General features: G+C 41.4%; 1 protein-coding gene across 1 annotated transcript; it reads left to right on the top strand.

Moving 5' to 3' along the window:
* Window positions 1-1,192: 1,192 nt before the first annotated feature.
* On the top strand, window positions 1,193-11,814 carry cox17 (cytochrome c oxidase copper chaperone COX17). Its single transcript, XM_084314626.1, has 5 exons — window positions 1,193-1,254; window positions 1,692-1,821; window positions 1,935-1,997; window positions 3,162-3,208; window positions 11,572-11,814. Exons 2-4 carry the CDS (start codon window positions 1,715-1,717, stop codon window positions 3,181-3,183), a joined length of 192 nt encoding a protein of 63 aa, XP_084170752.1. The 5' UTR covers window positions 1,193-1,254; window positions 1,692-1,714; the 3' UTR covers window positions 3,184-3,208; window positions 11,572-11,814.
* The last annotated feature ends 2,959 nt before the right edge of the window (window positions 11,815-14,773 follow it).

Consider the following 14,773-nt stretch of genomic DNA (forward strand, 5'->3'; position numbering starts at 1 on the left):
CGGTAGTTGCCTGGGTCTAATTTGCTGCCCTTTTTGTGCAGAGGGGTCACCCTCGCAATTTTGAAGTCCTTGGGGACGTGTCCCTGTTTTATGGAGAGGTTTATTATGTGTGTGATGATTGGGGTGATGGCGGCTGCTGAGTCTCTGAGGAATTTGGAGGGGATGTTGTCATGGCCAGTGGCCTTGTTAGGTTGGAGGGCGCTCAGTTTATTGAGTACCTCATCTGTTGTTACCATTTCCAGCTTGAAGTCGTCCTTGCGGACCCCTAGGTTTTTGTAGTAAGCTACTATGTGTTCTACCCCATAAAGCCCTGAGTGGGAGGGTAGTTTGTTTACCAGTGTTGTGGCTATGTTTGTGAAGAAAATGTTTAAGTAATTGGCTACATCCAGCTTGTCTGTGATGAGCGTGTTGTCCGTTTTTATGTTTATGTTTGAGAATCTGGTTTTAAGTTTTTTACTGCATCCTAGTTGATTATTGAGTAATTTCCAAAGTTCACGTGGTTTGTTTTTGTTTTCCTCAGTTTTGTCATTGATGAAATTCTTTTTTGCAGTTTTGATCATGGAGTTTACGTCGTTTCTTAGTCTGTTTCTTTCTAGTTTGAGTTCAGTCACGTGGGCTTGGAGTTCACTGTTTGTGCTTTTAGTAAGCTTTGACTGACTTTTACGAAACTCAGAGCATTTTTTGTCTCTGGTTTTCATAGCGGCCTTTCGGAGTATTTCGGAGTGCATCCACGGCTCATCAGTGGACATATCCCTTGTGACACATGTTGTTAATATATCTAAATATAATATAATTTAGGTGCCTGAGCTCGACCAATGTGTTTTTCAGCTAATTAGATATGTGCTTTATATAATAGAACATTAAAATATAGGTAAATAAACTTTTTTTTATCCCAAGTTATGAAGTCCAAATGGCACCCTATAAAAGAGTGTGTCGTGTGTGTGTGTGTGTGCGTAAATTAGTTCTGACAGGCTCACTTTATCAGAGTGCAGAGGGTCATGACAGCAACAGCATAATTGGGTTTATATATAGCGCTTCCGCCTGTTCCCCATTTACCGTTTTCCCCCCCGGCTTGCTGCAGGGGTCGGGTCTTTTGGAGAAGATGTATTTTGAGGTTTGTCATGATGACTACATATCCCAGAAGTCTCCATTGTATGGACATGTGAGCACGCATGTTGCATAAGACTGTGAGGGCGCATGTCAGTTCCCCTTGTGCTTGAAGGCGAGACCGCAGCTATCTGGTACTACACTAAAGTAAGTTACACAGGCTATTACATTAGCCAGCTGATGCACTGTATTGGCAAACATTATCTCTCATGCAAACAAAATTCTCTCATTTGTTTCATAAGCCAAGCCGGCAAAAAAAAGTATAATTAGCCAATGTTTACAGGAGAGTTGCAGCAGGTTGCAGTCCGCTAGCTACCATTAGCTAACGTTAGCTTAGCTATAGCGGATGCATGGTGTTTGATTCGTACTCGAGCTGTAGCAGAAGAATGAATGGAATTATTGACCTACTAGACAAACGTTATGTACGGTTGGTTACACTTCATGAATAATGAAATTAACGTTAGTTGAGCAGAATAACAGTTTGTGAATGACATGCCATTGGGCGCAAGTATTTCTTTGGCAACTATACCCTTCTCTTCCAATTCATAATAATGATGTTACACTTCAAACTGACTATCTCTTAGAGATATCTATTTTCAGCCTGAAAATGTCCATCTCGGCTGCCCACGTTGAGGCTGTTCCAGCAGAGGAAAAGAAACCTCTTCTTAAAGCGTGCTGTGCATGCCCTGAAACAAAGCAAGTCAGAGATGCTTGGTAAGGACACTGCTTTGAGATCCAACTGCTGTAGGTTTGGCATGTTGTTATGATTCGACTGTACTCTAAACTTCAACTTTTAAATGAAACTTTTTTTTTTTTTTTTTTTACAGCATCATTGAAAAGGGAGAGGAAAGTTGCACAGACTTGATCGAGGCACACAAGGAATGTATGAGGTATGAGCTCAGCACGGAACTAGGCAAAATCTGCATATGGCTCGCTGATAACAAACTATCATTACACATGGGCAAAACAGAGTCCATTCTCTTCGGTTCAAATAACAAACTCAGCAAGACCGACTGCTTCTCAGTTACAGTGGGTGACAATATTGTCACAAGGAAAGACGAAATTACCTACCTGGGTTCCATCCTAGAGGCAAATCTTTCCTGTGACAAAATGGCATCCAATGTAATAAAAAAAGTCAACCAACGAACTAGATTCTTGTACCGGATCTCCTCTCTGGTAAACAAGAATACCCTGAAGACTCTGGCAGGAGCACTCATTCAAGGGTACTACGACTATGCGTGCACCTCATGGTACCAAAGCACCTCAAAGGCGCTTAAAACAAAATTACAAACATCACAAAACAAACTGGTCAGACTACTACTTGACCTGAACCCCAGAACCCACCTCACCCCTGCTCACTTTGACAACCTAGGATGGCTTAGAGTAGACGACAGAGTACAGCAACTTGCAATGGGCCTGGTCTACAAGATACACTATACAACCGGGGTACCCATGTACATGTCAAAATACTTCCCAAAGGTCAGTGAATACCACAACCACTACACCAGAGGAAGCTCAACAAATCATGTAAAACCCAGATTCGGCTCAAACAAGGGACTAAACACGTTTCGCAATTATGCCACAACAATGTGGAACGCCCTACCCAAAGCTGTAAAGGAATATGAATCACTACCCACATTCAAAACCGCTCTTAAAGAGCACCTACGGGAGGCTGCAATTCGAAACTGGCCACCGTAAATGCCCAAAACCCCCACCACCTCCTAATAGACAGTCTCCTCCCCACCGCATGTATATATTCCCTCCCCGCCATCATATATACTCTGTCAGGATCTAGGGGTAACAGTACTGTATATTTGAATACCGTTTATGTCACAAATGTATCAGTACTAAATACCTATATGTCCCTATGCCATAAATGTCATGTATGTTGTGTATGTCATAAATGTCTATGAATTGAAAATGGGGGACCCTGATGGAAACAAGACAAACGTCTTTCTCAGGTCTGCATTCCCTTAACAATTGTATGTATTGAGCCGTACTGTATTGTACCCATTCTGCAATCTGTTAAATAAAGTTTTCATTCATTCATTCAGGTCACTCGGATTCAAGATCTAACTACTGAAATAAAACTTGACTGGTGGTAAGTATGAGGGGCGATAATGATGCACATCATCAGCATCACACACAGTCGCTTGTTTGTGTTGAAATTGTGGATTTGTAGCTTACACTAAAAAAATTCTCAGTACCAAGTAATTTGCATCTCATTATTCAGCCAGCAGCCGTCTCTTATCTTGCATGCTGTGGAAAAGCTATACATTTATCTATTCTAGTGTCATCCTCATGACTGCACACTGACTGATAAGGACACCGTGTTCAGGGAGACAATGGGGAAGGGAGGGGCTTTGAATGGAAGCATGGAAGCGTGCGCCTCCTGTGCTAACCAGGCTCCCCGGGAAATGTGTCTGCCTCCATTTGCCTCTGGAGCTTTTTACTTGTATGCGGCAGCTCAGCCACTAGCATGATGCTGTATTGACCGCATGCCTCCTGAGTGCTGCTCTATTCTTTATGGGAATTAGTTTAAGCATATTTAGTGAGGGGACTGTGCTTGAGGAGGCGAGTATAAAACATGCACTGTTAACACATTCGGGGCCATTGGGATGAGTAATTAATCTCAAGAGGACCGGGGAATGTAAACAAACGTGGGGCTGTTTGTAGAGCTAAATCTATACTTTATAGCATTGTTATCTATCTGTCCATTCTCATTGTCAATTGAGTCCATAAACCGTCCCTTCAAAATGGCTTAAAGAAAAAATATTTTCATCAATAGGTTCTCATTTTATAGCGCAGTGAATATAAGCGTTATACCGGATTTGGTCTAGTATATTTCCTGGAAGCCGAGATACAGGGCTAATAGCTAATAACGTTAAATCCAATGCCATTTTGGTTATAGATACGCTCCAGTTAAAACTCAAACTGCATATGATCGGTACGATCCTCACTCATGTATGCATGAAAGGGGCCGGGGGACGTCGTTTCTGATTATTCAGGGTGTCCGCGGATCCTTAAAAAGTCTTAAAAGGTCTTAAATTTGTTTATCAATTATTAAGGCCTTAGTTTGTCTTAAAATGTCTTAAATCCATTTTCAGAGGTCTTAAAAATGCCATAGAAAGGAAAGATAAAATCCCATGTCATCTTATGTTTTATTATGAAATCTGGGGGAAAACTATAGCGGGAGATAAAGTTTGACTTTTCATTGTAGAATCACGCAGACCGGAATGGGGCGGAACCAACACAACTCCTTGTGTAATGTGTTGGCCGGGGAACCATTTCAGCAACGGAGTCTAGCTAACGTTAGCAAGGCGAAGCGATAACGCTAACGTTACGTTTAGTTTAGCATTTGCACTCGTTAATATGGGAAACTAAGTGCCAATTTAACGAGAACTGGCTCGACAATCCACTGTTTGTGCGATGGTTGGTCCCAGTCAAAGACTATTAAAAGCCCCGCTGCAAAAAAAAAAAAGAGCAGTCGCGTCGCACATGCTGAGCGTTCTGCAAAAACCGCCTGCAAACTACTATTTCGCATTTATTTTCGGCCCCTGCCTCCACACCAGCTGCGCCATCTCAGGTAGGACTATAACATCTGCACCAACAGAAGTCCGGATAACATTTGGCTCCACGCCAAAGCTTGAAGCTGAGGTCTTAAACTTGAAAATAATCTATTCACGGATGTAAACAAGGACACGTTTGTGTTTATGTTCGATGAGATCTTCACCCACTATGTATTTTTTCCTCCCACCCACCCCCTCATAATGACGTACAGTATCCTCCCATGTATGTTAGGATCTATGGGTAACGGTACTCTATATTTGCATATCGTATATGTAACAGTACAGTACTATATACCTGTATGTCCCTATGCCATAAATGTCATGTATGTTGAGTGTCATAAATGTCACTATGAATTGAAAATGGGGGACCCTGATGTAAACAAGACAAACGTCTTTCTCTGGTCTGCATCCCCTTAACAATTGTGTGTATTGAGCCGTACTGTATTGTACCCATTCTGCAATCTGTTAAACAAAGTATTCATTCAACCAAAACCACAAAAACAAAACGACTGGATGAATGAATGAGAACTTTATTTAACAGATTGCAGAATGGGTACAATACAGTACGGCTCAATACACACAATTGTTAAGGGGATGCAGACCAGAGAAAGACGTGTGTCTTGTTTACATCAGGGTCCCCCATTTTCAATTATAGTGACATGACATTTATGACATACTCAACATACATGACATCATGACATTTATGGCATAGGGACATACATGACATACAGGCAATGTTCCCTCTAAGGTGCGCCTGTGTGCGCGCACGCGCACATGGCAAAACGCTCCTGCGCACATCTGAATCAGTCGCAATTTTTTTTATTTTTTTTTCCAACAAACATGACCATGTTCACGTCTTAAACTCATACTGAGGTTTTGGTTTTAAATTGCATATCATTCATTTATTTATTGTCACACAGAGCAGAAGAATTTTGCCAAAACAAACCAATAGTATCCAGCATCAGAACAGCAGACCAGCCACACTCTCAGACCCAAACGCATTTCCTTTGATTTAATTATACATCAAATGATTTATGTCGAGGATTGCAATGCCTCGCTTGAATGAAGTTAACTTTTCACCTGGATAACATCAACATTCAGGGTGAATGTAATGTGAGAAATTGGGATAAAAAAATATATATATATATATATATATTTTTTTTTGATCGGATCGGGAAAGATCGGTATCGGTAGATACTCAAAATCACATGATCGGGATCGGATCGGGAGCAAAAAAATTTGATCGGGACATCCCTAACCATCCCTAACCCTGTTGCGTGTGACGTTTTCCAAGAAAAGCCCCGCTTTCAGTGCTTTGTGGGCAGCGCTACTGCACGCTCACACAGACACACACAACAGATGAGGAAGTGGACAGATCCGACCAGCATTGCTGGCTCCTCATAATGCAAACGCGAAAATGTACATTACAGATGAACTGCAGAGAAAACTTCCAATTTATCATCCCGGTCGAGAATAATAATTATTGTGTGTTTATGTGTCTAATAAAGGTGCTGGCGATCTCAAAGCTCACATGGACACAGCAAAACATTACAAACAAAGCAGTGCAAGGCGAGAGTTTGATGGCAAAGTTGACCGAATTGATTAAAGAATGCAGCTATACAGAGAGAGAAAGAAAATAATTTAAAACTATTTTGATGCCCCAAAATTATGTTTTGGTTTGATAAGATGCTTATGATACAATCATTCTAAGGATTATGTGTGTAATACATTTGTTTAGTACACTAATTGCAACATCTGAAACTGCATAGTGCACTTTTAAATTAGTATCTTTGTGAGGTTACTGTTTTATAATTTACATTACATTGAAAAGATAAAGATATATTTTTTAAAGCTGGATTCTCTAATACAGAAGAGGTATTATTTAGAACATTACATCATATTTGTCTTATTTATTTTGTCCAGTAAGACTTGAAAATATATATTATTTTGTCATAGGTTGATTTAGTTATTTTCTTGCTATTTGTCAGATTACTTTAGGCATAATACAGCATGTTGAGTAACTTTGGTTATAGAGAGATATTATTTTGTTATATAAAATAATATAAACAATAATTTTATATCCATACAGAGGAGGTATACTTTAAATATATTATAATGATAAGGCATCTTTGAGTAAACGTTGATTAAGTATCTTGAGGCTGAAGGCAGTGTCCTCTTTAAAAAAAATCACAATATGGTCACCCTTGAAGTCGCATTATAATTCACTTAATAAAATAATGACGAGTCAGCCTCCTAAAAAGACAAAAGTTAGTGACACGACTCGCACCGCCGCCGCCAACCCAGCCAAAGTAAGGACTATGCTCTCTGTATCGTCTATCAATGGTCAAATAAATATTTGATTAAGGAATATAATATGCCTTTTTGTATTATTTCTCTGTGTATCAGCAACATGTATATATTTTTATGTTAGACATTAAGGGAAATTAAGATTCTCAGATTTTCTACATACCGCCGCATATCAACTAACCGGTTAATCGGCAGGTGACGTATGTTGCTCAGTAGTTGCTGATGTCTGCTCAGGAGGTTTGAGTGTTTGCTCAGACCAAAGAATAATTAGAGGGAACATTGCATACAGGTATACTATATAGTACTGTAGTGTTACAATTGTGACATATACGATATGCAAATATACAGTACTGTTACCCAGAGATCCTAACAGAAAATATATACCGGTACATATGATGGGGAGGAGACTGTACATTAGGAGGGGGGGTGGGGGGGGTTTGGACATTTACGGTGTCCAGTTTCTAATTGCAGCCTCCCGTAAGTGCTCTTTAAGAGCGGTTTTGAATGTGGGCAGGGGTAAAGTGGGTTTTAGGAGTGAGGTTAAGCAGTAGTCTGACCAGTTTGTTTTGTGATGTTTGTAATCTTGTTTTTAGGGCCTTTGAGGTGCTTTGGTACCATGAGGTGCAAGCATAGTCGTAGTACCCTTGAATGAGTGCTCCTGTTAGAGTCTTCAGGGTATTACTTAGGGCTGGGCGATATGGCCTCTAAATGATATCACGATATTTTTTGGCTATGTCACGATACACGATGTGCATCACGATATTTTGACATTTCCTCTAAAGCCCTTAAAAATGACCCTTTGAAGCCTACAGTCACGCCAACATGACGATTAAAATAGTCCCTGCAACATATGTCTGCATTAAACCCATGAAGATGCTTTCAAAAATAATTTTATTAAACATTTCAAAAAATCTAAAAGAGTAGTCTACTGACACACTAATACAGAAAAATGTTTATTAACTTCTAAGACAATTTATATAAATACTCTTGGGTGCCTAAGACTTTTGCACAGTACTGTTTTCTATCCACTTTAGCCAAAAATACACACACACTACTGTGAGAAAATAATAATCTTGTAACCAAGGAATGGTCCGCCTATACTTTTTTCTTTTTTTTATTGATCTTTTCCCCCCTCCATTTTCCTCCGATTTCCTCCCATCCCAATGTTAGTCGTTATGCCAATTCCCAATCCCCTTCCTGGTCGCTGCGCACTTACCCCCCACAGTCAGATCATCTGGGAGAGTGGAGGCTATCACGTGCTTCCTCCGACACACGTCCAGCCAATCAACCGCTTCTTTTCACCTGGCAGCGCGGATATTCTCCGAGAGGGCGTAGCGTGTGGAAGGATCACACTATCCCACTCAGGTCCCATCCGCGCTTAGCAGGCGCCCCGACCGAACTGTAGGAGTCGCTGTTTACAACGACCCGGACCCACCCCGCCAGCTTCTCCCACCCTCTAATACTGCCAATTGTATTAGTGTGAACGGCCAGCCAAGCTGGTGACAACCCCGGAGCTGTGAGCTGGATTCGAACAGGCGAATCCAGCTCACAGCTCCGGGGTTGGTGACGAACGCAATCTCCGCTACGCCACCTAACCGCCCCGGTCCGCCTATACTTTTAATATATAGTAATATAAAATCACGGGAGACTTGATAGCTTAGACTTATGATTTTTATTATCAGCAATGTTATAATATCCTACTGGTAAACAAAACACTGTAAATGTGTGTGTGCATCATCATCATATATATATATATTTACTTTTTAATTGCATGAAACATTATGAAGTATTCTCTTATGCTGCATGGTGCCCTACTACCTACTCGACTCGGTAGAACCCCCCATAGATTAGATAGACCCCCCCCCGTCAGTGTAGCTGGGGCGCCGTGACGTCGATGCGACACACGGATTTCGACGCTAGCTAACAAGCTACTGTATGAATTCAGTGCCTTATTAGCTCATTTGCGCTAGCCGCAATGCTAACGGTTAGAACGCGAGGCTACTACCAGTTCATCCACCTGAATAAAACATGTATGGCTAACGTTTAAACTCGCGAAACTCTGTCCACTTCTCTCACGCTGTCGTATCCCCGTTCCCTGTTTCCTCAAAACAAACCTGTGGCGCCGCCTCTCTGGGGGTGTGTGTGTGTGTATGGGCGTGTACATGACGTAGGTTGGGGCGAGTCTGTGTATAATTTTTCTTTGAGGGGGTGAGACGAGAGAGTAGAGCGCTGCGCCAAAGTAAGTCATCTCAACCGCGGCGGCTTATAAACTGATGTGAGGGATTGTGAGGAACATCACGATGTCCACGATACGTTTAATAAGTGTATCGTTTATGAACTGTACCCGATATTTATATAATATCGTCATATCGCCCAGCCCTAGTATTACTATTCTTGTTTACCAGAGAGGAGATCCGGCACAAGAATCTTGTTTGTTGGTTGACTTTTTTGATACCCTGGGGAGGGTGGTAATAGTTATGTGTTCTGACAGTGGCTGTTGCACTTGCTGCTTGGCCCCTGGTATATTTTGTTATATTTGCTATTTATGTTTGGTCACCCCTTTGTTGAAATTCATCCAATCCAGTTACTCCTTTAAGTTCAAGATTTTTAAGTTTCCAAGTTATGTTTTAATAAACATCTTTGGACCAATGTGTCCCTAAACTTAAACTAATTGGTGTCATTGCATGATTTGTTATTGTGAAATTGGTATTAAATTTAATTCTGAGTGGCATTAAAAAGTCTTAAAAAAGCATTAAATATGACTGGGCTAAACCTGCAGATACCCTGTTATTGATCACCAATAACCGCGTTAGCCTCATTGGCCGAACGCCTGGATGGCTATCAAAACAAGGCCCGATCGGGATGTACTTTACGTGAAAAAGATCTTACCGTTGTCCGGTGGGATGTCCCCGAGCATTTCCCCGTTATCGATCGCCATCTGGTAGATCGATATGACCATTGGCTGATGATAAATCCCCTTATTGCATGGTGAAATCTGCGTAATCCAAGCTACATGCTACACATCCAGAATCCTGCTACTGAAAACAAAAAAAAAGTCAAAAAAATGAGTCCACCGTTCGCCCACAGGGAACACTGCATTATCGCGATAGCGCCCCTAAGATGATCTGGCCGGTATTGCACCTTCTCGAATTCATAGAGTAGTGTAGATCTGCAGTGCCGCTCAGCGACCTTGAATAGGTTATTAACACTTTGAGTGCCACGCCGGGTTTTCCTTTTTACCCCCTGAATGCCACCATCGGCGCCAATGTTAACGTTAATATCGCCTAATCTATGTTTTAAATTATGGCTATGTGTCTAATCTGCCCATCGCATTATCAAAGACTATTTTCCAGTCAGTGCTGTCAAGGCAGATTGTTTTTTTATAACGTCATTTCCGTTTCAGAGCATTTAGAAAAGCACCCGTTTTCAGATAAAAAACAGCCCATTCTGGAGCATTCTATGAAAATCGTCTTTTACTGGAATATTCCACAACGTTGATATTCGTCGGCCTTTTTATGAATCGTTTTCAAATAAACGCTAGATGATCAATATTATACGTGCACGCAAGCACATTCGGGCCGCGCACGGATAATCGCCGCGTTGATTTCCTCTGACTTTTACAGTGAAACCGAAAGAGTCCATTTCACAAAACGGCCTATAACTTCATCAAAATTAGTCTGATTATCCTAACACTGATAACATAGAGTCCTTACCTGACATCAGATGGTATCCAACTGGTATATTCCAATTCCTGATCACCATTCGAAAAAATCGATAAGTGTATAGATCCAACGCGATACAGTAGAACTCCATGATCAGTGGGGTTCAGAGGATCCAGAATGAACTCTGGTAACCCCGGCTGGATCAGTGGACTGGAAAATGTGGAGTACCGGATTTTTTTCCCCATCCATTTTCATTGAGTCCATTCCAAAATCCTTTGTCATCTGGGAGACGACAGGGGGCGCTTTTTTCCACAATGATCGCCGGCGCCGCTCGGGTATATTCGGGTAGGCTCGGGTGATGCAATATGATTTCAGATCGCTAAAAAAAAAAAAAATCCGGGAAATCTCGTGAGTGGCTTTCAACCACCTATAAATAAACCCGAGATATCTCGTGCGCGGCATGCAAAGTGTTAAAATGGAATAAAAGCAATAACAACTTGCCACGGATTTATCCGTGTCTCTGTCCACAACCGTTGGAATCGAAACACAGATAAATACGTCCTTGGGCACCATTGTGTTAATGTAGTAGGATGGGTCTCTGGCCGTGACCATTAATTTGATAGCATTTCACAACGAGATTAGATGAACCTCGTGGTTGCTTTCCCTGCATTAGGGATACAGTGATGAGCTTACAATGTCTTTGTTTGATTCTTAACAATCCTGCACAATTTATAACTTTAGGTCACTTCACTTTCAATTCAGGCAATTTAAATAATTATGAAAAGTGCAACTCTGTAATTGAAATTGTCCATTCATAATTTGTCAACACTACATAATTGTAAAAAAAAGGTAGTGAAGACTCAAACTGTATCATGTGATATTATAATTGTACATAAAGGTTCATGTCCCTTCCTCATCTCTTGCAGTGTATCGTTGCTGGCTGACTGAATAGCGGGGGACCCAGGATATTCCTTGTGTTTTTGTTTTTTTTTTAATTTATACCTCATCCTGAACGGAAGATGTGCACTTTCCGTCTTGCTGAAATGTTGGTAGTTAATGTTGTTCTGAGTGGGAAGTGTTGTCTTTAGACTTTAAGAAATGCTAATAATGTGTGACTTGTCTCCTGTGCAGATTGTAATTTAAATAAAGAGCCTATGCAATATGAACAACTGTTTCTCTGTGATCAGAATGTACAGAGTTATTGATTAGGGCTGTAATTGTACACAAAAAAACACAACTGTGTGTACCTCGGTTTTGAAGTCACTGTTGGAGAAAGTTTGCAGAACGTGGCTTTCAATGTTCCACTCAGGGGTGACTTAGTGAGCAGTTACTGTTAAGTAGGGCTGTCAACGAATATTCTATATTCAAATTAATAATCCACTTGTTAGGTAGGTCTTCTAGCTCTGGCTTGTTGTTTGCATTCGCCACACTGATGCTATGCTAAATTACAGGTAATCTCCGTTGTGCATGGGCTGAAGGAGCATCTGTCCTTCAATTTATATTTTGGGAAAGGGGCTCTTTTGTACACGCTGCGGTACACTGCGCATACTGAAACTGTTCGGTATGACTACGTGTACCGTTGCACCCCTATTATTGATACATTTCTAGACCAATGTATTTGGTCACACGAGTCATGATAAATGTACTGCATTATTTATATAACTATTTTATCCAAAGTGCTTTACAACTTATGCCTCACATTCACCCAAATGACAGCCGAAGCAACCATGCAAGGGGTTAAGTGTCTTGCTCACTTCGACACGCTGCCGGGAGGAGCTGTAATCGAACCAGTAATCTTTTGATTACCAGACGACCGCTCTACCTCCTGAGCCACTATCGCCCAGAGTCATTAAATAATGTATTTTGGTCACAAGAGTCATTGAATAATTTCTAGACAAATTCATTTGGTCACACACTGGATAACTTAATAGGCAAGATGCAAAGCTGGGACACTTTCACCTTAGAAACCGTTTAATCATAACTGGATACCTAGCACCTAAACTAAAATGCATAGAATACAATTTAATTGATTTTTGAAGATGTGGCCATGTTTGATTTCGCAGCTTGGCCATGAAGTGAGGACCCACATGGATTGTGTATTGACCTTTCATCTGGTACAGTCTTCCTATATTAAAGGTCCTTTCTCATACTCTGAAGAGGCTCGCTTGCTACAGCTGCTCTCCCCTAGCATGCACTTGAGCTAAAAATAAACTGCCCCTGCTACGGTCAACACTTGACATATCTGCATTCTCTCTAGCGTGTAACAATTTGAAGAGGCATGGGCCTTGCAGTTAGTAGCTGTTGGTGATCATCAGCTTCACAAACACTTTGCAACATTAAGTTGGAACAAACTGACACCACAATCGTAATAACTGCACAAAACGTTTCAAAGTAATAATTTAGTCTCATACAATGATACCACCAAACAGATTCTATATGGAAGGCATTAGTTCAAATGGGGAGAAATGGTTAATAACTTCTCCCCATTGCTTTAGAATGTCATTGTTATAACATCAAGATTGAATGTTTGTGGACACCCTGCTATAGTGCCTTGTATGGTTCGGCTGTCACACCAGGTCAGAGGTCACTTCTGTTGGACCTTTCCCACCCTTTTTCAAGCACCAGGGCCACCCTGTGCCAAGGCATCACTTGTCTTACAAACAGGACATGAGAGTGGGTGAGAGACCAAGGTGAAGGGCTGCATCTTTGTAATCACAAGCACCTCAATGGCTTTGAGATGCATATGAACTTCCATTAGCCTCTTAAGAGAAACAAGTCAAACAAGGTTATACCTCATATAACATCTATAATAATAATATTATATTATATAACATCTGCAAGTGAAACACAAGGTTATAATACCTCATAACATCTGCAAGTGAAGCACAAGGCCTGTTATAATACCTCAACACCTGCAAGTCAAACACAAGGTTATAATACCTCATATAACACCTGTAAGTCAAACACAAGGCCTGTTATAATACCTCTTATAACATCTGCAAGTCAAACACAAGGGCTGTTATAATACATCTTATAACATCTGCAAGTTAAACAAGGCCTGTTATAATACCTCATCTGCAAGTTAAACAAGGCCTGTTATAATACCTCTTATAACATCTGCAAGTCAAACAAGGCCTGTTATAATACCTCTTATAACATCTGCAAGTCAAACAAGGCCTGTTATAATACCTCTTATAACATCTGCAAGTTAAACACAAGGCCTATTATAATATCTCTTAAGTCTTATAACATTTGCAAGTCAAACACAAGGCCTGTTATAATACCTCTAATAACATCTGAAAAGTTAAACACAAGGCCTGTTATAATACCTCTTATAATACCTGTAAGTCAAACACAAGGCCTGTTATAATACCTCTTACAACATCTGCAAGTTAAACACAAGGCCTGTTGTAATACATCTTATAACATCTGCAAGTTAAACACAAGGCCTGTTGTAATACCTCTTAAACAGGTAGCTCAAATCAAGCAATCTGATTGGTTCATAGCTGTGGTATAATGAGCATATACCCACTGCTATGATTCCAATTCCTTTTCACAAGTCAGTATCACTCCGCGTCTGAGGAAAGAAAATGTTACTGTGGTGGGTACGGCTGGTTTAAGCAGCCACACCTGCCCCGAGTCAAGCTGATCAGACCTGGGATCAGCTACACCTGCCCTGAGTCAAGCTGATCAGACCTGGGATCAGCCACACCTGCCCTGAGTCAAGCTGATCAGACCTGGGATCAGCTACACCTGCCCTGAGTCAAGCTGATCAGACCTGGGATCAGCCACACCTGCCCTGAGTCAAGCTGATCAGACCTGGGATCAGCTACACCTGCCCTGAGTCAAGCTGATCAGACCTGGGATCAGCTACACCTGCCCTGGCTCAGGCTGATCAGACCTGGGATCAGCTACACCTGCCCTGGGTCAAGCTGATCAGACCTGGGATCAGCCACACCTGCCCCGGGTCAAGCTGATCAGACCTGGGATCAGCCACACCTGCCCTGGGTCAGGCTGATCAGACCTGGGATCAGCCACACCTGCCCTGGGTCAAGCTGATCAGACCTGGGATCAGCCACACCTGCCCTGGGTCAAGCTGATCAGACCTGGGATCAGCCACACCTGCCC

This window comes from Notolepis coatsorum (genome assembly GCF_963971535.1).
Source record: "Notolepis coatsorum genome assembly, chromosome: 5".
In the NCBI taxonomy this organism is placed as follows: Eukaryota; Metazoa; Chordata; class Actinopteri; order Aulopiformes; family Paralepididae; genus Notolepis; species Notolepis coatsorum.

Excerpts from the sequence above, each read along its gene's own strand:
- cox17 (XM_084314626.1), top strand. The coding sequence starts at position 1,715 with ATGTCCATCTCGGCTGCCCACGTTGAGGCTGTTCCAGCAGAGGAAAAG. Across the intron at positions 1,822-1,934 it reads AAGCAAGTCAGAGATGCTTG|CATCATTGAAAAGGGAGAGG; the intron begins GTAAGGACACTG and ends TTTTTTTTACAG. Across the intron at positions 1,998-3,161 it reads GCACACAAGGAATGTATGAG|GTCACTCGGATTCAAGATCT; the intron begins GTATGAGCTCAG and ends TCATTCATTCAG.